The following is a 26,507-nucleotide window of genomic DNA, read 5'->3' as shown; positions in this document are numbered from 1 at the left end:
TTTTTGTCTGAAGCTAAAGATCATGGAAACTGCTGGTCTGAATTGATAAAACTTTTCAGGGAAGCTTTAATAATATCTTTGTAGTATTTTACTGACCTTTGTGGCCATTTTAGCAAAGCAGCTACTTAGTCTATAATTTATCTATCATTTCTTTTATCAAAGATATATGATGTAAATAAAAGTTTTTTCATTGTTAAAATAAAGCATTCATGTCTTTACAGTCTCAATAATAAAAAGGTATTTTTACTTCCTGAACACTTTAAATAAACACTTAATAATGTTAACACTTATTTATCTATCAGCAAGTTAAATTCAACCATAAAGTTTAGAAAACTATATTGTTTTGTAATCTTATATTAATGATATTCTTAATTCTAAAACAATTATTAAGATCCCAATCAACTAATCTCTCTTATAAAAAACTGTTTTTTGTTACTAAAGAGAGAGAAATATTCTACTCATTAGCATTTTAATTAACACAAACAAGAAGTATAACCACATTCATAAAAGTGAAGCCTGGAATAAGATATAGCCAACAAGCAAAATAAACATAATTTTTCCAGATCGCCCATGCCATTTCGATTTAAAGATTGATATCTAATAATCCAGTGGTGCGCTGAACTGGATCGCCCCGATTCAGCACACCTCTAAACGATTTAAAGATCCAGCTCAGTGTAGTTTCGAAACAGATTTTATCCGCTGAATTAGAACTGGTTCTCAGCCATACTGAAAAATCATGTATAGCAACGTATTACAAAATTTTTCACGAATGTAAGAACTAGTTTTGTAATACTAGATTTTCTAGCTAAGGCCTTCATCCCCCTTGGGCTAACAAATTTGATGTTAATCTTAATTATATATCCTTTTAATATCCGCAGAAATATGTCCATACCACAATTTGATGTATAACTATTTCAAATTAATTTAGTTATTGCTTTGATTTCAAACATTAGCTACAAATAACAGATTGAAGTTTTAAGTCAATAGTAGGATTTAACTTTGATTTGAACAGACATACGTACCCTATTTGATATAGAGCTTCGCTTTTAATAAGAATAAGTGGGATGTATTAAATATTTTAAAAGTATGTTGTGTTATAATTTCTATCTAACTAATTATTAAATTGTCTTGAAAAGAACTTTTCATCCCACTTATGATTTTATAAAAACAAAAAAGGGCAATTATTTCATAGGTAACGCAGCAATAATAAAATAAAAAAATATAAAAGAATAAAAGGGAGTAAACAGTAATACAGAAATATCTAAAGAAGTTCAGAAATAAATTAGTGGTTACTTTTTATTAAAATAAAATTGTTCTATTTTGTCCAATAGAAGCTAAACTGTCTGCAATGCTTAGCTAACCTCAATAACATATTCTATTATATATAGTATTTTTTTGTCTGTAGCTTAAGATTTTGATAACTACTAAACGATTGAAGAAGCTTTACCAGGATGGTGTTAGGCTGTTTAATTTTTAGAGCCTAAAAGTCTTTGAATATAAGAGCAACGAGATATATGTATATATATTGAGCTGGCTACAAAAGAACTACTTTTGTTGGCAAACAACCCATCATTTAATGTACAAAACGAAATTTTAATAGAATAATAGACAGACAGACGCTGACAGAATATCTTTGCTCCAAAAAATAGAAGAAATTATGTTTAGATTAACAAATTTGGATAAGTTTGTCGTACAAGAGGGTACTTATAATAATTATTCTATTTTTAAATTATTTCAGAGAAAAGTACAATATCTGCTATATTTTGCATAAACCATACAATAATTATAAAAAAATATATGCAGTCTGTAAGATATTAACTCATTTTTCTATTTCGACTTACAGCCGTTAAATTGCTGGTAATTGGCCACAGGTGATGAGCAAACCAGTTTTTAGGATGCTGCGTATTTTTTTCTTAAAGTCATAACTTTGAATAAACTTGTTGTTTTTGTTTAATAATTTTAGATCTTTTGGTTTTAGAGGTATTACATAATAATTAATTATTTCTAAAAATAAAAAGTAGAATGAACATTCAATTTATTAGAAAAAAGGTTGAGTGTTTAGAACGCAAAATTTTTTTGCCTTCAAGTTTTTCGGCAAGTTTATCATTGGGTAATATGGAAGGTGAAACAGTAAGAATTTCATAGTTTTATAATGAATACGTGGTTCCCTATCGAAGTTATGATTTTTAAAGAAAATTAAAACAGCTTCCATTATTTTTTTTTATCTCTAACGCTCAAATATAAAAATTCATTTATACAATTTTAAATTCTTTATACGTTTAATATACATATAGTAGTTAATTGAGTTTAAAATTATATTTTATTAATATCATCTGTCTTAGATTTTTAGATCATTGTTTATGAATAAAAAATGTTCAGGATTACATCGTCCAGTTGAACAAAATTAGAAATAAGCTTTCTTAAACTCCAAAATGATGACACTGGAGATTTTAGTAGATTTAGATCTTTCATTATACATTAGTAGTTCAAGATAAAATACAACACTGTAAAAACATTGTTCCTGTGTTTGAATCTATTATAGCAATTCAAGATTTTATTAATTCTTATTACAGACAAAAAAATAAATGAAACTTTAAAGTTTCTTAACATATTATTTATTAAACCCTTTTGCTTATAAAAATTATGAATTGTAATACAAATTTTAAATACGGAATTTTTTTACAGTGCAGTGTTATAACTTTACCTTGTAAATGACTTGTTGAGTAAGTAAAATGCAAATTAAGTTAGCTCATCAGTTTTTTTTATATTTTCTTTTTTTTACAATGCTGAAAACAAGTCAATCTTTTTTTACAATGCTGAAAAGAAGTCAATTATAAGGAAAAGTTTAGGCAATTTTTCTTCTTAGTTAGTTAGCTACAGTATGTATAGAAAACTGAAACTGAAAACTGATAACAACATTTTTTGACTGACAGATTTAAGATCTTTTTATGTTTTTTTAAAGAATTTTATAATAAAAATGAATCTTTAAGGTTCCTTGAAGTAAACACACTAAACAATAAAAATAGATATAAATGATTTTTTTTTTTAGATTAAAAGAATTAAATTAGTGAAAACTTTAAAAAAAGTGTTTATGTAAGGGATAAAAATACGTTATATGTACTAATATGATGTACATTACATAACATAAATATTTTTGTTAGTTTTAAGTTATGATCTCAATAATTTATCCTTCATAAAAATTTCATTGTTTATCCGATTACACTCGAGCTTGTTATTTAAGCTAGGTACTAAAAGTTTTAGTATAAAACTTTTTCTCAGTTAATTTTATTCGTATTTTCTTAAAACTAGATGCAATGCCCATGGAGGTTTCTAGTTGTAAGCGAGATCTTCCGTAAAAGTATCCATAGAAACCTGATAGGAATGGGGGATTATGCCTATTAATAAAAGAAAGGAGGTGTTTCTGTATGTAAAACACAATGCTCTGTATTTATGAGTTTATGATTATTATAGCTATTAAATAGATAGTTAAAATGTTTACAAAAAATATGTAAAATTTAAAGTTTTTTAATTTTGCTGTACACCAAGTAGAATATATTATTTTAGAAAAACCTCTCAGTGAAAGATAACTCGGTGAGTAGAGATTTCCGATATACTTCTCTTTATTTCTAATATTTTACACTGCCCCACAATGTAATCAAGATATTTTGTCGTAGTACCAGAATAGGTTAGGTTAAACTGGACCTCGTTCTCAAACATAAATTTTAATGTTTCAGAGGTGTTTGTACTTTTGACTAAGTTTAATATTTTATTTTTTTAAATCTATTTTTCAAAATATTCTGATGATTTTCAAAATTTGAGTTTACAATTGAAGCTTTCAATCAAATGCTCTGCTAACATCTAAATAACAATAATTTTATTAAATAATACATATTTGTTTTAAAATAAAGAAAATTTTAATGTCAAAGTATTTGTTTGCAATGCTACAGAATAAATTTGGGGAGGGGTTATACAATTTTTGGTGCTTTTATTAAATCTTGGTTGGTTAGTTCAAATGGTTTAACTAATAATTAACCTATAAAAGAGATAATTTTATTGATCATAATTGGGAACATACAATTTATAGTCTATTATCATATCCCGTAAGTTTAATTTCTAAGAAGTTTTTCTGGTTTCTGGTGATATGACTACTATGTCTTGATTGCTTTGAATGGTAGGGTGTCTGTTTAATATTTATGAAAACTATGACAAGACATATCTAATTTATAATCTAAACCCCTAAACACTATGTACTATACTACAGTGTATTAACAGGACTTATTACATATATTTACAATGATATGATGTAAAAAACTAAAAAACAACCATATAAAAATGTTTATATTTTTATGTCATATCATTATCTGTTTATTTATTATATTTCAACCCAAGTAGATGAATAATAGATTAATAATATTTTTTCTCTCCATTTTTATGATTCTAAAAACCTTTCACTTTTTTTTTAACAACTGCATGTATCTTTTCGCTAGTCGTTGGTAAGTAGTTTTAGGGATCTTTTGGTGGAATCGAAAACTTCTAACTTAAGTTTGTTTTGAAAATCTCGTGTGTGATCTAACATTATACCCATTAAATTGAGAAGAAAAAAAACTCATCTAAAAATTAAAAAATAACTTTGTACAGATAAAAATCCTTTGTCTGTTTAAATGCTAAAAATACAATTAATCAAAATTGTTTTAAAATTTAATTTTTTGATCTTATAAATTATGGTTTTACTCTTTTGTGTACATAAAGATTGAGCTTGAAAACTTCTTTGGATACTTTAAAATATTTCCGATTTGCTAAATCACCAAAAAGAAAACTCGCTGTGCTATATTAGGAGGCCGGACCAGGTAGCTGGTGGCCGTTGGATGCCGAGGTTGTCATGGAGGCTGGGCGGATTATCCGCACCAAGAATCCAACCGGTCATGCCGTCCTTGTCGACTGTAGGTTCGAGATGCCCTGCGGTAAGTCTTGAAGTGTAAGTGAGTATTCGTCATGAGCCTGCTAAGGTTGTCTTGCATGGTGGTGGCGGGAAAAAAAGCGCGGAGAAATTTACTCCGTGAAGCTGCACCAACTTGAATGTCGTCTTTGTTGTAAACAAATAACTTGGAACCACAAATGGAGGATTTTTGTAACTAGATAAATTATATCATGTACATGAATGGGGTGTGTGGCAATTGAAACTCTAAAATATTTGGCATTTTGCTTTTTAACTACAAAAAAAAGAAATTATTTTCTTCAGCTCTTCTCCATTTTCCATTTTTGGATCCTTCTGTTAAATGTTTGTATCTGTAAAAGCACTTTTGTATTTGAAGCACAAAAGCACTTCTTAACCCTATTCATAAATATCATATTGTCTATTTATGTGGTTTTTTATATGCTTTGCTTTCAAAATAGAAAACAATAAAAGTAATATTAATCATTGTATAATTTTGAAGTATTGAAAATAAAACATTTTAATTATTGTAAACTATTTTAATTATGATATTTAACCATAACAAAACTGCAAATATTATAAAAGCTGTAAAATTGCCGTTCTTTAATCTTTGATTTCTATAAAATATTTGTTTTACCTGTTTCCATATTCTTGATGAACCTTGAATATACGCAGGCATTTTTACGGATTAGACAATGGATGATAAATTAATTTACTCCCCCCCCCCCTTCAAATGATAAGAAATGTATATGTAGTGTAGATGAAAATTATTCGTTAAAGTTTTGGAAACCGTTATGTTGTGAAGATTAATATTCAATCAAGTTAGACCCCTAAAGCTTTTAAGCCAACAAATGGGAGAACATGTTTATAAACTTTAGGGATCAGTATTCTTTACAGTCCAATGTCCCTTCCCTCCCTGATTATATGTATGTGTTATTATCAAAAGTGTTTTCTTTTCTTCTGTGAATAAAAGAAATCTCCATTATTTATAATTCACAAAGATTATATAAAAATGTAGCAATATCCTTATAAGCACCTGTAAGGAAAATACCCCCCCCCCCCGCCGCCTCTTCTATCCTCCTGCTTATTTATGTACTAATTACGAACTTCAGGAACGAGCAGACAGACAAAGAAGGTTATAGATTGGCTTCTGACGCCACAAATATAACTGTTTGAGTGGTTAGGTTAAATTGGGTTTTAGGTGGGGGATATGTCTCACAAAATTGTCTCATTGTTTGTCATGGCCGTATGATTAAAAAAATTCATAGTATTTGATTTTCTACAAAAAAAAATGGATGTAAAATATACGTGGATATTATGACAAAGGACAAATTTTCGTCCATTTAGGACATCATTGATTGGTAAGTTAGTCCTTCCAGTATTAGGGTAGGGGAGGGATTAAAGGGCGTGTATTGGGGGTATCGTTATGTTAGCCAGCTGCGAGCATCATTTACCATAGTAAATGAAAATCTGGTAAAACATCCAAGTAATATGTCAATTTCTGTGGTTATTTTTATTTAAACCATAAAAGTCACAAAACCTCAACATACAAGAATTTCATGTAAAGTGATGTGAAGTAACAAATAAGACCATTGTTTTACACTAATCTCAAATAAAACTTCTTCTTTCTATGATATTTAAGTTTCAAGTAGGGATAAATAATATGTTTGACGGCTTTAATTAATCATTCTCTAAAAATTCATAATTTTTTAAATATGATTTGTAATATCATTTTATGTTGATGATGATAATATTCCCTTATTAAGCACAATTAATTATGTATACGTTTAATTCAGAGAATAATTACATCAAAATCGTGTAGTCACTAAAATTAATTGTTTAATATTATTGTGAGAGGTTGCGTGATTTATTAGAAAGTACAATAAATATAAAAACAAAAAAAAAACAATGAAATAATGTGTATTGAGACATCTAACAACCTTAAAACATAATTTTCACTTTTCCTTTAAAAACTGACATTTTATGCAGTTTGCAAATAACAGATCAAGGATAGGTCAGATATAAATAAAACAATAAATGTATAAGCAAAGATGTATAACTAAAAAAACTACCTGGCCAAAGAGGTGGGAACCTTTGCGTTTGCTAGCAAAATGCTTTTAACCCGTAGAGATAATGCCCCGCAGGGTAAAGTTGAAAATTTTAATAGTGGCGGGGTCATTGTATCATGGGATATATGTAATCTACTTATATTAATAAATAAAAAATTAAAATTATTTTCATAGATATAAAACCTGAAAAAACGTTTAAACATACTTAAACTACATATGTGTTTGTGTGCGTGTGTGTGTGTGTGTGTGTGTGTGTGTGTGTACTTGTAAGGAATAAAATTAAACATATGAAGTGTGTGATGGGATTTAGTGATAAGTCAATGAAAGTTAGTTCATTAAATATATTATTTTAATGCATTTGCATAGTTCTTTAAGAATCCTACAATTGAAACCATAAATTATTGAACTATGGAATAAGTATCATATGGACCCAATATAGCCTAACCTAACCTGACCAAAAGTAATAAATAAACTAACAAAAATCAATTCAACTCATCACCGTCACCCTCCCCGCCTAATTTCAAACTTATGAAAGGGGGTCCTGTGCTCAACAAGACACTTTAAGGGAAAACGACAATTGATATTTTATTGTCTTATTCCTGAAGTCCTGTTAGTATCAGGGAGTCAGTGGATATTGATCTGTTTATTTTTATGGTTCCTAACGTTTTATAAAAACGTTTTCTTTTTCGTTGTCTTAATAACTTTAAGGACTTTTAGCTGATTTTGATTAGTTTGTTTATTAAGTTGAGTGTTTAAACATTTCAACCACTAATTGAATTCTACAAAAGAGGTAATTTTGTGTATAATCATTGAGGTTGTACATAAATATATCGGCCATTGTCTTATCCCTGTGTGAGTATAGACTATTGAGTACTTAACACAATAACTTGCACAAAATAACAGTTCCAATACAAGCTTATATAATCTATATTATTTCAACAATTTAAACTTAGTTTTATTCAATACATCATTCTACATACATATACAACAACATAATTTCAAGTGAGGAAAACACATATATCAAGTGATTGTTATTGTTAATATTCAATAAGAAATTAGGACAAATTGTTCATTTATATCAAATAAATATTCCTTATAAAAGATGTATATTTATGTTTTGAAATTGTGAAGTGTTTGCACTGTTTGAAAGTTAAAACTTTCGTGATGTGACATTTAAAGGATCTCTTCAAATTCTCCCGACCATGATTCAGATTTGTTATCCAATGTTTTGGTCTCAGTCAGTAGATAAAAGTTCTTATTGCATGATTCTATCAAAGTTTAACTCGACTAATTTATCAAAGAATGAAACGTAATAATAATCAAAGTTATATTGGCGTCAGGATTAATTGGAATAGTAATTCAGACTTTGTAAAGTTTACAAAATTGTGCCAAGATAATTAATTACAGCAAGGAATGCAATTATAATGTAATTAAACCATTATTACGACTTTAATTTTACTATTATTTGTCTACAACCTAGGTCATTTCAAGTCAAGTTTAAGTCTCCTAATTTATCTTATTTTAAATGAAATTGTAAACCTTAAAAACCAAGTGTTTGATTTACTTTTTATTTCACTTTAACAAATCTAAATCAATTTATTTTATTGTGGAATAAAACTGAATTAGGGAATATGAGATTGAAAGAAAATGCTTTGTTTATAACTTCACATTGCTTATTTCAAATCTTCAACCTTAATTACATTAAATAAAGTTTGTTCTAAATTCGTACTTTGGTACTAGAATTAAATAAAAGTATAAATCCTAAAATATAAAGTTGTATTAATAAACTAAAGTGTTGGAGTTGCCTGCATCAAAGTGATAGTTTCATATTACATCAATGTGCAATGTGAAAGCTTACTTGAGAAGATATTAGTAGACCAAGTTATGGATTGCATATACTGTGCAGCTATGGATGTCCATCCAAAGTTTCAATTCTCAATTTCTTATCAAGTAATAAAAAGTTAAGAAAATAAACTAAGTATCATAATTTTTCAATTATTCAAAATATATAAAATTTGTGGAAAAGCAGCATTTTCAAGAAATGCTGCATTGCAAATATGATCAGCTGATTAAAAATCTATCAGATTTTGTAAATAAAGTGTTTTATGGGGGATAAAAATTGTTGTGTTAGCAGAATGCCAAACTTTGCCCCACCACCCAATCCTGACACCCCCAAATGGGACAAAGCAACTTATAAAGAAATTCTAACAGAATATCACAAGGCTCTGGCATCAAGTGAAAATAAAGGGAATTCAGATAATGTTACAATTAATGAGCAAGATACCTCAATAATTAATGACAATGTAGATAATTATTCTCTGCCAGAAAAACTTTCTGATGAAATGCCAATTCCTTCTGAAATTTTACAAAATGACTTTTCAAAGAAGAAAAATACAGATTTAAAATCCAACAAGGCGTTAACAAATGCAAGACCTTTTGCATGCCAAATATATGATCAAACAATGAAAGCTAAAAGAAAATGTAAAAGCTCTCAATATATTAGAACAAAACAAAGGTTCTCATCAAGATCTATGTCAACAAAGAGAAGATTGTCAAACATATCATCTATATCTGATTTGACCTATTGTCAGAAGTGCATTGATGATGGTGTTTCTTGCTTTAGAATTGAAAACAATTTTACTTATGTTCAACATTTCAAAGATGCTAGCTGTCAAACTCAGGGTACAATTGAAACATCAAATGATCATGATCTGATTTCAAGTTATAGTGAATTTGATATCATAGAAAAGAACAAGAATGACAAGTTTGTATCTGATATGATTGATTTTGAAAATAGATGTTCTGACACCTACACTGATGAAAACTTTTGCTCAACTGTAGATTCAGATAACAATCCTACAATAGAATCTGATACAGACAGTGAATTGGAGATATTTATTCACCCTGATGCTTCGAAAATAGATGAAAGGTTGTTTTTCCTTGGTTTAATTTTATTTATTTAAGTTTTTTTAATGATATTTTTTTCACAATAATTGCATTTGTTGTTTGAAATTAAATGAAGGAAATTCTTTTAGTTCAATTGAAAAGTTGAGAAAATCTGTTGGGCCTACAACATCAAGAAAAGCTTACTCCATAGGCAGCACAGCTACTGAAAGCTTTACAAGTGCCATATCTGAAAGTCCAGTTGGTTCATGCGGGGATTCAAACACATTCAGTTTGGACTACCTAGATGATTGCTTTTCTGGAACAACTTTTTACAATCATTATGACAGTTCTTTGATGAGAAAAGATTTTGTAGATAAAACAAATAACATTTCTACAGTTGACAATGAAAAGTGTTATTTTCAACCTTCCTTGTTTGTTGAGTTAGATTCAATGAAAAGCTATGAATCTGAAATTAGTTTGACTTCTCCTTTGGTAGTAAATCTTTCCAAGAATAACATTTGTGAAAGTAACAACAATAGTTTAATGGTTGGTCAGAATATTTATGCAAATTTAACTTTACCTGGAACCAGAAAATTCTTCAGGGAAAATTTTGAAAGCAAACTTAGAGTTGATGCAAATGAATTTAAGCCTAGAAGAATTTCTGTTAAATTTAATTATTATTGTGATTTAAATATTTCAAAATCAAGAAATAGTGATTATAAATGTTTTTGTGTTGAAAGAGAGGGTTCTGTTCTATTTCAACATAATATAAATGGAATGGTTTATTATAAAAATCTTAATATCCCATCAACAATTATTGAACAAGATCATTTGGAATATGAAGGTAGGTTAAAGATGTATTCATTCTGTATTTAAATTAATGTATGTTGTCCTTGCCATCAACAAAGGGGGAGTTGTGGTTAGTTCAACACCCCCTTTTTTATGTTATTTTTAAAGATTAAAAATTTAACCAAATTTTTGTGTGGTGTAATTTTTTTCAATGGGCAATTTCTTTTGGGATAGTGGTATAATCTCTAAAATAGTTATAAACATTCCCAGAGCCCATAATAAGCTACAATGTAAAGGTGAACCTTAGCTCTTTTTAATGCAGTTTTTTCACCTAATTTCTTCTTTCTGGTTATTTATTATAAGCAAATACCTGGGTCCTGGACAAACTCAGTGGTGACAAATGTCGGAGCTGACAAACGTCAGAGTGGATACCTAACCTAACCTAGTTTAACCCCTGCGGTGGGATTAATTTGTATATTCATATCTTACCTAATCTGTATAGAAATACTTCATTAACTTAATTTTTTAGACACTTCTGCGTTTATACACTACGACATTTGTCACTCCCGCGTTTGTCTTGGAACCGTGTAAAACAACTGCATGTTAGAAGTAAACTGGACAATTTAATCCTGAACTAAAAATTGCATGGACTTGTTGTAATATACTCTTTATATATAATCTGCAATTAAGTTTTACTGCAAAAGTTCAATCATTTTTATAAATGAACTAAGTTGTTGACATGAAAGCTGCACAACAATCAAGGCTTTTTTCAAAGGCTAGAAGAATTAATTTTATTTATATGCTTTTAATTTTCTGATTTTTAAAAATATGAATGGAATAATCAGAAGTTATTTGTACAAATGTTTTTTTAAATTATTAAATTGATAATTTATACTACAGACTAAACTGATGTTTAGAATTTTCTCTTTTTACCTAGTTGGTTGTTTAGGGCTTTAAGATTTGTATAGTTGCCTTAATAAGATTCATCTTAAAAATGTGCAAATCATTCTCTGTTAATTAAACTTTAGATGAAAATTATTTGACGCCAATTACTTATTTGCAGACGTTGAGTACAGCTCATCCAGTGGTCTTCAGCAAAAGTTGGAAAGGTTAAACCATATTATGAGCAGTGACTGGGAACAAAGCAGGAGACATCCTTACTTCAACCAATGTAAGTACATTTTTTTTATTTTAAGTAGGTAATTGTCGGTTTTTAAAGGGATTAGTGTGTTATCGAATCGTATTATAGCGGTGGATATTAATCGGTTTCGAAGCCATGCTTACAAACTGTACGAAACAAATTAATAAACGAGAATTTAATATTAATGAAAAAATCAATGATTTGGAAAGGATATCAGATGTATATAAGTCATAAAAAAGATTTCTTTTTCTGGTGATTGTTGATTCACTGCTTTATCAGCAATCTTAGTCCTACTAAAGTTTATTCTATTTTTTCACAAAAGAAGTGATTTAATATCTATTATAGAATTGTTTGAATGCTTGTATCTTTTATAAAATAGAAAATTTTATATCAAGATGATTGCTTTCTAAGTGGTATCAAAATATCAAAATCAATGCTATATGTAAAATGAAAGCTTATAAGGATAGTGTTCTCCTTTTGAGAAAAAAGACAAAAATCCAATAAAAATATAATAAAATAATGAAAATACCATCCATAATCAGCACAAAAACCAGTTTGGTGAATAAAACTTTTTTTTCTAATTTTCTGTATCCCAAGCATTTCCTGACTATAATTGGAAATCTTCAAAAAATATTTTGGTCACCTGTCTTAAATAGCAGCTGTAAATATCACGTTAATTCCCTTAAACTTATTACATGGACGGACGAACATAAATTTGCAACTATAAAATAGCTTTTCTACTAAAAAGGTTTAATACAAATGAATTTTGCATGTACTATGACTATGACTATATTATCTAGTATGCGGATTTATCTTGCAGATATTAATTCATTTACATAATTTGACTGTAAAGAAAATTCTGTTTATACACTCCCTCATTCTGCAAATCTGTGTAATCTAGCCAAATATCATGTTCGGGGTTTCTCATTGCAAAATTAAATAAATATTTTTTATGTTGTTAAGAAAAAATTTAAAAGTCTTTGAATGACAAAAGGGATAGGGTTCAATGATTTTGATGCTTTTACTTCCTATAAGCCCTGCTGGTTAAACTATTTGCTTGGCTTTTTAACTGTTTAATGCAATTGAGGCATAAATTCGTGAACCTTATCGAAAACAAATTAAGCTTGACACATAAGACAGAAATTGTATTACCCAATCAATTTTGCTTGTAAAATTAAGCATAAGTTTACCTATTTTCAAATTATGCATATGCAAATTATCTTTATTTGCAAATGTATTATTTTATAATGTAAAATGTATTATTTTATAACTGATGTTCTATAAGTTTGTTTTTGTAATGGATATAGGATATAGGGTGCGGCACATAAATCCTGACATTTTTTAAACGGCCATAGCGTCAAAACTACTTGACCAATCAGGACGTTTGACCCCACTATAGAAAGCTTAGGTAATGACCTTTTAGCACAAAAAAATCTTTGGACGAAGATGGACGTGTACACCGAGCTGGCCGCGCATATGTTCAACAAGGCAGATTCCAAATGCGCCGGTGGTTTAATGCGCAAAATCACAAAACGTAGGGTCCGACAGGGAAGGAGTTGGAATCTTGACCCCAAATTTTGTGAGTGTCTTAGGCTCATTGAGACACACATTTTGCCGTGTTTAAATCCATTTTAGCTCAATACTAGCAGAAATGAGGTCGATTTTTCAAGATTTTGAGCCTTAAGAAATCACAAATAGTAGGGCCCGACAAGGAAGGAGTTGGAAATTTGACCCAAAATTTTTTGTGTGTCTTAAGCTCATTGAGACACGCATTTTGAGTACTTAAAGTCCACTGTAGCTAAATCCTAGCCCAAATGAGAGCAAAAACATGGATTTTGTCAATTTGGCGGTTACTCATGTTCCTAAGGAAATGTGGTCTCTCAACAGCCCGATCTTAATTCAATGGACTTTTGGGCCTGGGGCTACTTTGAAGCATGCACCAATAGACGTGCCCATACCACAAAGACCTCCCTCATTGCCACTATCAATGAGAACTACGCCAGCTTGGACAGGTACATTTTGACCTGGACCTGCCGGCGGTTGAGGAGGCCGGTAGAGGCGGTGATTGAGGCTGGCGACGATTTTTTTGAATAATCTACTAGTCATATACCTATTTTGCTTCCCAGTTTTTAAAATTCAATAAAATCTTTAAAATTGACGATTTTATGTTCATTTGTTTAAAAATTAGAATTTGTCCGGATTTATGTGCCGCACCCTGTACATGGATCTGTTGATAGGAGAAAATTTGTCGTCAATTTAGCTTGCTATTATGGACCTCATTTATTTGTTAATTCGTTCATCCAGTATGAGGGCAGGGGATTGGGTAAAGGGATGGATAGAGGTATTACTATTTCTGCCAGCTGCAAGCTTCACTTTATCATGATACATGGAAATATGGTGCAACATCCAAGTAATGATATATGGATTGTTGTAGTTAACCCAAAATATATTTATCTGATGGGTGAAGGTTGGACACAAAATAAACAAACAATTCTCCAAGGAGTTTGCCGGGAAAAATATATAGTTTTCATTAAATGGCGTGCTCACCGATTCACCAGGAGGGGGGGGGGAGAGGGGAGGGGGATGATTCTTTTTCTATTGAGGGATTGACAACCTATTCCGCACGCCTTTGTTCTCATCACAGTCGTATATTATTACAACTTTAACAAATAATAGCAAAATTCATCATTTAAATGCGAATAAGACATGAAAGATCACTAAATGTATTTATCAGAATAAAATAACTCCATAACTATTTCACAAAGAATTGAAAGTCTTTACAGACTGAACTAAAATTTTACGATTCTTTCTAAAATTTAGATTTTATTCAATAGATAAAATATTTTCTTTGATTTTAACATTAAATGTTTAAAACAAGGACAATAAAGACCAAAATATGCCTACAAAGTTTTTAAAAAATATAATGAATAAAAACACCACCGTCCGTTAGACGGTAACAGGGGTAGCTATTGTAACAATCAATTCTACAAAAAAGCACTAAACCTTTTAAAGTATGTGGAAGTATATTTTGTTTTCTCATGTAAGTGAAGAGGGGTGGGTAAAAAGGGAAGAAAAAGGGGAAGGGGGCTGTGGGGAAATTTTCCTTTAGAATTGTTTGTCAGAATATGATTTCCTTGTCCCTGGATGGTACATTTATAATCTGAAATCTCCATGACTAACATACCTTCATTACATAGAAGCTTCGTTGCTAACAAGTGTTTGAATTTAAATCTGCATTATTTGACTCACGCTACATTGACGTCTATTTCGTAACACTTTTTATATGTCAATAAAAAAAAACGACGTGCAAAAACTAGCAATTGCTTTTATTTTTTTCTTCATTTAAAAACGCATCCTTTAAACATATTGCTTTTGTTTTTTATTATTCCAATCAAATTCATGAAAAAGTAATTTTAAAAAGAGAATCTTTACTATAATTAGGGTCGGTCCGTCCGTCCATGACGTATAGCTTTTTTCGTTAATTTAGGCATCGATTTCAAACTTTGAATGGTGATTCCTGTAATAGGTACGACTTAGAAAGCGTAGCAACTCTATAATCATTACCAGAATGTCCGTATGTCCATTTTAAACATGTTGATTTTTTTTACTTTTTTAACAACAAATTTTTATGTGATCTAATTATCATTGATAAATTGATAAATTATCATTTGTTATACTAACATACAGTGTAATTTATGACTTAAAACACATGTTAAATTAGACTAAGAGCCATAAAATTGAATATATGTACTTAAGTTATGTTACTCATTTTACAGACAATTTAAAAACAATTCTTTAATTCCTTATATATAATGAAAACAGGATGTCTGTTTGTATGCCTGTTCCGAAGGATTTTGCTAACCTAGACTTTTATCAAACTCTAACTTAATTGTATCTTACGGTATAGGTTTAAAGCAAGATAAAATGATGAACTCCCACCCCCCCCAAAAAAAAAAAAAATATATAAACAAATACATTTTATATATAACTATTAAGCCAACGATTGGCCGAACATGTTTAGGTTATATACCTTGGAGGTTACTAAATAATAAAGTCTAGTATTTTTCTGTAAAAAATATGTTATTTGTATTAATATTTACACTATTCTATTTACCTGTCCATTTGGGTATACCAATCAGGTAAGTAAGTCAATGTTAATTCAATTCAGCAGACAAACCTCATTGTCAAGTCGTCAGAACCGCATTTTATTAAGACAGCACAAGCTGACAAATTTTCTTTACTCCCTTGTCTTAATTTGCTATTGTGTCTTTTTGTGAATATGAAACCAGATAAGACAATGGTTAATAAATTGATGAACATCCCCAATGATGATACACAAAATTTCCTCTTCTGTAGATTACAATTATTGGTTTAAACATTTGGACCCTCAACTTAATAAACCAACCAATAAAAATTCAGTAAAAGTCACCAAAGTTGTTAAGCCAACAAATAAGAAAAAGTCGTATAAAACTTTGGGGACTAGTTTGATAAACAGCCAATTGTCCCCTTTCTTCCTGTTTTTAAACACTTTGCAGATATGAAGGAACATCCATAAAGTCATATTTACTTATGGCAACAAGACTCACAATTAGGAGGGTAGACAAGGTAGGCGTATACATACAAAAAATTATGGATTTAACCACTCCTCTTGGAATAGACTACGCAGGTAGGAAGGGGACATTGGACAATAAATTATTCTAGTATACAAAGATTTTAAACAGATGACCTACTTTGCTGGCTTTAAAAACTAGCAAAATCCATACTTTTTATCATTGGTTTTTCTTTTAAGGGGTAATCAGTATTGAAGATTTATCACCCATTGTATTATACCCTAACTAGCGGCTACTCCCCTTGAAGCCTCTAGGTGCACCAAAGGTGTTGAAGAGAAAAATCGTCACCCCTTTCTATTTGGATATACCCTCTACAAAAAAGTTTAAAAACTTCCCTTGACCTGTAAGAAGCTTCACTGTAAAGGAGGACTATACTGGTTTACATAATAGAATATCCCAGCTATATATGTTTGCTCTTAAGAACATGAATGAATTGTGTTGAAATGCAATTTTATTTTGTTTATATTCGACAAAAGGGCTTTAAATATACACTTTATTTTTCTTATGTCATATCATGACCGTACACTGCCAATCAAATAATATTTTTTTGGATATACCTAAAAATATTCCTAAGCACGCCCGTTTTCCTTTTCAGACTTACAGTCAGAGAAATTATATCAAAGTTTTTAATAAAACATACTTTAGAAAACATATTTAAAATGTCAAACGTCTAGGCTTTTATCTATTTTTAGCAATGTTTAAAATAAAAATCATTTTTTCTTCAAGTATCTAGATATATTGCCAGATTTTCATGTTCTTTATTGAACTGAAACTAACAGTAGTCTGAAATGACCCATACCCTCACCTCCTACTGGATGATTGAACAAACCAACAAATGAGTTCTATGTTTGCAATATAAATTTACGATAATTGTTCCCTTGTCAGAGTATTCACGTATATTCTATATCCATTGTAAGAAACTTTAAAAATCTTGAGTGACAGCCCAATGAATGCAATGACATATTCGATATAAACAGACGCTTAACTGTTAAAAATGCAAATGAATTATCTGCTTACTTTTGCTTATATATCTTGAACAATGGAAAGAATATTAATATAATATTTTTAGTCAGGATAAATATGAAGTGCCCGATATATTTGTATATTTGTTATTACAAAGTCACACGAATATTGTACCTAGGAAAAGCTATTCTGCTTTTTCATCTGAGACAAATACCATTTTACAAAATATATTACACCGAAGAATAAGAGATTGTTTTAGTCGGTTTTTTTATTTATTGTGAAAATGTTTCCTTTTTTTGAAACTATTAAATGCTGGCTGAGATATATTGCTGTTATGTTTTCATTTGTATTCGGGAATACCGATTGTTATTGTTATATCTAGTATTTTCTAGTCTTTTTATATGGTTATCATTATTATCAAAGGTGGACCAAGTAGGATTTTTATTTTATTATTTCTGAAATTTACCGTAATAATGGATATAGAATATACGTGGATATTATGACAGGGGAAAAATTGTCGTCAATTTAAGTTGCAAGCATGGACATAATTTATTAGTCGTTTCGTTCATCCATTAGGAGGGGTGAGAATGGGGTAATTTTAGCTAACAAAAGTTATACGTTATTAGAGTACATGATAATCTTGGTGTAAGATCCATATGTAATAATAAATCCATTACAGAAATAAATTTATTAGTATTCTTCATTCATCACTAAGTTTGCAGAAATTCCTGTTTTTTCATTCTGTCTTGGCATGCTTACACAGTTTTTTTTCTAAATTTCAAGCTAACAAATCTTAGAACCAATAAGGTTGTATTATGGGTTCACTGGGGTAATAATAATTTAATTTTCTCTCCCTCTATTCTTTAACTTTATTTTGACAGTACAAATTTACACATCCTATTCCTAAAATTTATCTCTTACAGAAAAATCTATTCTTTCAGCTATTTCTGTGCATGTATGATACTAAATAATCAAGCTAAAAGTGCATTACAGACCAACAAATACACCATATACAATAAAATAACTTGTTAAGTAGTTTATTTGACAATATTAAAAGTTTTATTATAAAATTTCTAAGAACAAAATTATACTCCGCATTCCATGAATCGTTTTCATCCTTGTTAAAAAAATAATAATAAAAAAGGCCTCAGTTAAGAAAATTATTATTATCCAACCCAAACACACACCCCACACACACCCACACACACACGTGTGTTTGTATGTAAACCTAAAATTATTTAGATAGAAAGATATATGACCGTGAAAATAACCCAAGAATGGCATTTTGTGTGTGTGTGTGTGTGTGTGTGTGTGTGGAGGATAGAACTTGGAAGATTGCTTATGTGCACACACAAGGCCCAAGTCATGGCTTGTGTATGTTTGGGCGTGTTTGTGTGGTGTGTGATTGTGTGTATGTGTGTGAGTGTGTGTGTGTGTGTAGATCAGGGTTGAGGCTCTCTTCAGTTAGTCCTCTGAACATTGTGGCACTGTGCACACACACACACACACACTCACACACGCTTACACAGCAAAGCTATATTCCACTCATATGATATTAGTCAGTGTTGTTATATACCTCTTCTCAAATGCATATTCACATTTGTATCCCATATATATATATATAAATGAAGCTCTTTACATTACATTAGCTGTGAGCAACATATAACAGTAATATAATTAGTCATATTTATTACTGTCATATATGATAATATATTTATATGTATTTAACATAATGTAATAATATTCATGTTTTAGTAAACATAGTGACAAAATATTATATAAATAGAAAGTGTGATTTCCATCCTATTTTCTTTTTACAGTATTATCCTATTGTGGGTGAAATATTAATTAGTGAAATGATCTCTACATAGATTAGTTACAAAATGTGTCACACTATAGGAAAAGGATAAAAGTGACTATTAGTTTAATTAAAACGGTAAGAATTTTCATAGTTGTATTAATTTATAGGCTCTTTCTGCGGATTTTAAGGTGAAAAATGTAAGATGTTAGCCACGAGTGGCCGGAGGCTAAGGATAACTAAACTGGGGTTAATTTTTTTATTTTTATTTAATTATTCGTGGAAAATTGTCTCTAATACGATGCTAAATATCATTTTTTAGTATGACTTAGAACCGGTATCATTCTATGGATAGTAATCGGTTTCGAATCCATAATGGAAAACTTATTTTAAGAATAATTCAAATAATAAACATGTATATGTTTTTCTTTATATTTAGAAATTTTGTATAACAAGGATGACAACATCCATAATTAGCGAGTAACAAAAAATGTTGATGGATAAAGCTGTATAAACCATAGACCGACGGACAAATCACAAAGTGAATCATAAGAGAGGTCATCATTTAAATTTAAAAAACCTGTTAAACATTACTTTGAAGTCAAACTGATTAAATTTCCAAGAAAATATTTTGTTTCAATTGAAGGAACATTAAACTTTTACTTTTGTTTTATTTAAAACAATTTAATCTAAAAAGATGTAAAACACAAAACTTATATAATATAAAAAAAAATTAGCTCACTAATTACTTTAAAAAATATTTTTAAGCAAAAGAACAAAAGTTGTTACATATAGATCAATTATTCATACATTTTTGAAATGTTTCATTTAATATTTTTAAAAATTATAGATTTTGTAAATACTGAAAGTTCAGTTTTTTAGGCTACATAACGCATCAAACGATAACGCCTCTATTTGTAGAGTAAATGCACATCTTTTTTTTCGTTTCTTTAATAAATATGTAAATAAAAACCTATAAATATAATTATTTTGTTTCATCAGGGACTAGGGTATTGTTATTAATGAAAAACTAAATAAGAAATATCCTTATTGCTCAATATAATGATGTTTAAGTTGTAAGAAACAATCTTTATTAGGCAAATCATTTAACCCTTACAGATCGGGCCCCTATTCCCACCTTAATAGATCGGGGGGGGGGGGTCATATTGACCCCCCCCCTCTATCTCGGCTTCTGTTACAGATAAAGACGTAAAATTTTTTTCTGGTGGTTCATGTGTATTTTTAGAGAAAATTACTTTTTCTAGTCATAGCAGTCAGGCCGCTCCTTAGCCGCTTTTTAGCGGCCAGCCGCTAAATTTTAAAACAGCTGTAGAGCGGCCAATTTTGCAGCTAGGATGACCAAATTTTAGGACGAACTTTTATTTTTCATAACAAAAAAATTACTTTTTCTGATCATCGCCAAAAAACGGCAATTAACGGAAACCGCCATTTTCGGCGGTTACGGCGGTAAAACGGCGGTTGGAGGCGCCAATTAATATTTTTATCTGTTTATTATTGCTCAAGGATTTACCAAAAAAATTTATAGGTCTCTAGCTGTAATAGAAGCCACGATATTCATGATATATGTCTGTAGTAAAAGCCGGACAAAAATAGGTCATAAAGTCGGTCAGGGTGCGGTCAAACGGTCATAACACCACTTTTCTCATAAGGTCATTGATATCTCAGTATTCAACAAAAAAAAGTTAGATTTCTATCTTATATACAAAGTCATAATGTAGAAATTAAGAATTATTTAGAATTTATTTTTAATTTTGGTGCTACCCAACCGACTTTGACCGGACACCACGACCGACACAGACCAGATATCCTAATAAAATCAACTCTTGCCGACGTATAATTACTAAACTTAAAAAGTCATGAAGTCACAACTCTCTATCTTACCTACAAAAAAAATGACATTGAAAAAATAGAGGGGGGGTCAATATGACCCCCCCCCCCCCCGATCTGTAAGGGTTAAATTAATTGTCTAAAATGAATTTTACCAAATAATGATATTTGACTAAGATATGGAATTGGAAAGTAGTTATTTATCGCATCGTATTATATATAGATTTCTGCGAATGAAAAATTATAAGATTGAAACCAGTTCTGTCCTAAAGCCCGGTCTAACAAAACTGGTATAAATTTCAAGATTTTTTTTGATTTGTAGAAAATTGTCTGTAATACGATTTTTCAGTATGGATAAGAACCAGGTCTAATCCAATGGATATTAAATGGCTTCGAAGGTATACTGGAAAAATGTTTTTCTGAGGTTGTCCTTGTTTACCAAGACAGGAAATAGTTGTGGGAACAAAAATTGTAATTAGGTTAACATGCATATTGGCTAGGAAATATACATTCACCATATAAACATTTACCAATAATAACACTAGATAATTAAGTGGCTCATTCACAAAATTAGATGTATAGATTAACTATACTTCTTAAAATGCTTGTAAAGGCATTACTATTAGTTTTGTGTGTAATTTAAAATAGCAATTAAAATAATATTAGGGATTGGATTGGAACGACTGCCACAATCAAATTTTGGTTATTTGGTTATAAGTAATTAGATAAAAATGTTTGATTCTTGTTTATATTATTAATAATTTTTTATTGGTCTTTTTGTAAAGTTTTAAATTCAATAAAATTAATTAAATGATACACCACCTAGCAAAATGTTATAATAGTTATTTATCCCATCGAATAAAATGAAAAAGCATAAGATTAAATCCAGTTTTGTTAGCCAATAACAAAACTGGCATCAATTTTAATAATCGTGAAAAATTGTGTATGATATAATGCTATACATAATTTTTGGAATGGCTCAAAACCGGCTCTGATCCACCAGATATTAATCGGTTTTGAAGACATATTGGAAAAAAACAATTATACATACTGTAACTATACAAAAGTTACGCTTTCCATAAAATCAGTTTTTACCTATCAATGTACAGCAAAGGGGGATCTTATCTTTACGATATTATTCTGGAATCAGGGAGATGGCATCAGAAAATTAAATCTTCCTACTGTTTTTATTATTCGTTTAAATTGTACAATATTTTCTTTAGTTCTAGCTAAACATAGGTCCCGGGATGGTCTGCGGCTTTATAAAATTTTTAAATTATTTATAAGTTTTTTTTGTGCCCCTCTCCTCCCTTTACAAATAGATAGCCCCTAGATGCTAATGACGCACCTGAAAGTTTATTTTAAAGCACAAGATTAATTATGTCCTTTATAAGTTAGAAACAATAATTTTGGATTGAAATCAAGAAGGACAACAGATTTTAAGTGGCACAAAAATATATTTTTCTTTTATTGTCTAATCCCTCTGGGTTGCTTTTATGCTAATATTGTATAAGATAGTAGCCGTGCTCCAGAGGTTATATCTCTCTCAGGGATTTAGGGACATGACAATTGATTATAATCAAACTCCCCCCCCCCCCACTCAAAGTTTTAGGGTTGCTTGTAAATTTTTAAAAATAAGAAGAATTTTTAACTTAAATTCAAAAGAATAGATTTATTATTTCTTGGAACTTACACCAGATTATCATGTACTCTAATAAAGTGAAACTTATAGCTGGCTAAAATAATGATCCCCCCATTCAATACCTTTATACGATCCCCTACCCTCCTACTTTATGAACGAACTGACCAATAAATGGTGTCCATATTGCAACCTAAATTGATGTCAATTTTTCCCCTGACATAATATCCATTAAACCTGTACTCTTCTTATTCCAGTTGTCAATTTATCGGCCATTGTTTTATCCCTTTAGATCCCTGCTTCTTATTCCAGTTGTCAATAACATATTGATAATATTTACAACCAACAAATTCTTCAGGGGGTTAGAAATATGTATATTTGAATATGTGCTTGTTTAAGTTATCTATGGTATCGTATTGTAGACAGCTTTCAGTAAATATTGAAATGAAAAATTTTAAGATTAAAACAAGTTTTGATAGCTCCGAGAGGTCGAAGGCTCGGGCTAACAAAAGGTTTATTGATTTATTATTTTCATTTTAATATTCGCGGAAAATTGTCTGTAATACGAACATATACCTGATTTTTCAGTATGGCTGAGAAACGGTTCTAATCTGCCGGATATTAATCGGTTTCGAAGCCATACTGGAAAATAAAATACCTATCTTATCTAGTATTTTTTGCCTTCAGCACTTTCTTGTCTTGAAAATATTTACACTCGCTTTTAAAACTTAAATCTTATAAAAATAAAAAACCTTTCTCAAATTTAGATTTTAGAAAAAGGAAAAAAATGTAAAGCAAAGTACATATTTTTTCTCTATTCATTTTCAGCAGAAAAGAATTTCTACTTTAGCTGTTAAACTTTTTATTAGAATTTTATAACGCAGCTGCTCTTTAGATAAGTTTGTACAATTTATTTATTTTCGAAAAATTACGGATATTAATAATTCTGTAATATAAAGTAGAGTGCTTTTTTTGTCTGCAGCGAAGGATCTTGCTGGCTGTTGAAACGATATGTTTCTCCTTTAGGGTGTAGCTTCTTAAAGATAAAGATAAGGTCAATAACTATTTTGGAAGTGGGTATCTCAACCATCTCAAGAAAAATAGCCCTTTTTGAAAAATAAAATAGAAAATGGTGGTTTAATGTTTCCCTCCTCCATTCCCTGGAAGCCTCTAAGAGCGTAGCCGCTAGTATTCTTTAAATTTGATTACAATTTCGATAAAGTTCTGTTCTAGTTTTACTTAATTTTGATTAATTTTAAAAGCAACCACTTTCTTCATTAAGCGTCTTTTCCTATTACATTTCAATTCCGTTTCTTATTCAAACCTTTCTAGACTTATTTTCAATTATTTTATTAGACATCTGCTATAATCTGACATATTAATAACCTTCTTTTGAATCTTAATGGTTATACAATAAAACACACATCTATGATACAAAGTAGAATGATGTTTGTCCGTCCACCCGTTTGTCCGTCCGTCCGTCTGTCCCTTAAGATCTCGGTAACCACTGAACCAATCGGATTCTACTCTTCAGGGAATATTTCTACTGGTCCTTTAGAATTTAGCACCTCTAGGTGCAAAGCCCCTAGAGGCTAGGGGCGAAGCCGCTAGTATATGATATAGTATTATTACTTATCTGCTTCAATACAACAGAACCCAAGGGTTTTCAGGGATAAAACGATAAACAATAAATTGGTGTAATAACGATAAACAAATTTAATCCTTTCGCAGGTCTAATTTATTAATAGAGAAAAGTAAAAGTTTTGTCAAAGCTAGTTTGTACAACCCAATCAATGATTAATAAAAGTAATTTGAACCTAAAGTAAACATATAAATATCCTTTAAAAATAGTTTATGAGTGTTACACTTTCAGTTAAAATGGAATTAACTAAAAAATCATTTAAATTTTGTGAAAGAATTTCTAGGCATTTCTGTCAAATTAGCACAGAACCGAATAATTTTGCTTAAGTAAAACTTTGCTAGCATGTTAGATTGGTAATGTGATTAATTGCAGTTCTTACTATAAAAGCAGATATGAAAGAAGAAAACTGATGATTCCAGATGAAGCTATATGTGTATACACCAAAACATATTTGGTCACTTACACTGAGTAATAATATATTCTTTGAATGGGTGACTTCAAACTTTTGATAGATTACATATTTTTCTGATTACAGATTTCTTAAATATGACAATTTTACAGAGAGGGAGGGAATATTGATCAATAAATTTGACTGGTACCCAAAGTTTCAAAAATAGATTATCTCATGAGTTAACTTATAAACTTTGGTTATTTTTATTTAAACTTGATTGGTTGATACAAACTATCAGTATTCAAACTTTTCTATCAATAGGTTTTATATATATATAGCAGGTGTAAAGTACATTTTAAGGATCTAAATTTTTTGAATTAGATAATTATAAGTTGAAATATTTTGCCTTTGACAGGAAGAAAAGCTCTTAAAAGTTTTGATTATCTAACAACAAAATTTGTAAATGTTTGCCGAAGAAATATGCTTGGTTTCTTAATGAGATAACACATAAATACAGATTATTACAATCAAATTATTATCATTTGAAATTTCTTTGAGACATCCTGCATTACACTGCGTCATAAATTAATATCTGTCAGTTGTAACCAAAGATTATACTTGATAAATTTGTTGCGTATAAATATCAGAGCTCGGCAGCCGCTCGTCAGCCTCCTGTAAGCCTAAGGAAAACCAACATTTTACAATCTTAAAGTCTTACCTATATATGGTAATCCTATTTTTTAAAAAGTTTTTAAAAGCCTCCAAACTGGGGTAAATATGAGGCTTACTCAAGGCTGACGATCGGCTGCCGAGCCCTGATAAATATAACATTATTCATGCAACTGTTGATCTGTCTGTCTGGCAGTAAGGCACACAAACATACAAGTAAAGTATAACAGCTTCAGTTATAGCTATTAATCGCATCGTATTATAGACAGCCTTTTTCGATTATTAAAATGATAAGATATAGGATTAAAACCAATTTTTAACAAAACTAGTATTAATTCTATGATTATTATTTTGTTATTCGTTGAAAATTGTCTATAGTACCATGCTATACACAATTTTTCAGTATGGCTGAGAACCAGTTCTAATATAGCGTATATTAATCGGTTTCAAAGCCATACTGTAGAATAACTTCTGTGTTAGTTGTATGATAGTAATTAAAATTTAAAAAAATTGCACTATTAATCTATTAGATTCAAAATATACTATACTGTACTACACTATACTATATAATTGGTCTGTCTGTCTGTCGGTAAAAAAAACAATTACATATCATTACACTGATAGTGTAAGGTTTTGATATTTTAAGAGGCAGATAACCTAAATTTTATATTTCCTATATATGACGTAATTATGATTATTGTAATAAAAGCAAAAAAATGTATTCTCTCACTTCCCCATAATATTAAGTGTTGAATTATGTGCCGTGCATAATAATCGGGAAAAAGGACAGATATACACAGATAAAAAAAATTTTAATTTAGACTTTTTTTTCAAAAGCTTATACCAAAATATTTTTAAAAATCCTTTAAATTAAATTTTATTTTAAACTTTTTTTTAGATTAACATCCGAAGAGTGCAAACATGATTGAAACAATTTTTAAGGTCTGAATAAATATGTAAAAGTTTGTGAGTTAACCTCTTATATGCCTTTGTATTTGGTATCAGAATCACATATTCTTTCATTGTCTCTTAAAACAAATTTGGGTAGTGTTTTTAACCAGCCAAATTTATTATTTAGTACATCCATATATATAGATTATCAAACAAATAAATGTATAAGTAAAGATGT

The 26,507-nt window shown here is 29.8% G+C and overlaps 1 protein-coding gene across 6 annotated transcripts in view; it reads left to right on the top strand.

The window, feature by feature from the left end:
- The window catches only part of LOC145311940 (uncharacterized), a 93,119-nt gene that overhangs the window by 13,840 nt on the left and 52,772 nt on the right, over positions 1–26,507 (top strand). The window contains exons 4-6 of one of the 6 annotated variants that reach the window (XM_080150999.1): positions 3,565–3,591; positions 4,835–4,961; positions 11,741–11,848. In XM_080150999.1, coding sequence (XP_080007125.1) covers positions 3,565–3,591; positions 4,835–4,961; positions 11,741–11,848 — 262 coding nt within the window. Of the gene's footprint in view, positions 1–1,843; positions 1,872–3,564; positions 3,592–4,834; positions 4,962–8,887; positions 9,932–10,037; positions 10,733–11,740; positions 11,849–26,507 lie in introns of those variants that run through there. The other 5 variants (XM_080150998.1, XM_080151000.1, XM_080151002.1 and 2 more) reach the window with 5 other exon arrangements.

This window comes from Acartia tonsa, chromosome 2 (assembly GCF_053477335.1).
Source record: "Acartia tonsa isolate MP-2025a chromosome 2, ASM5347733v1, whole genome shotgun sequence".
NCBI classification, from domain to species: domain Eukaryota; kingdom Metazoa; phylum Arthropoda; class Copepoda; order Calanoida; family Acartiidae; genus Acartia; species Acartia tonsa.
This window is presented reverse-complemented; position numbering and strand designations above follow the sequence as displayed.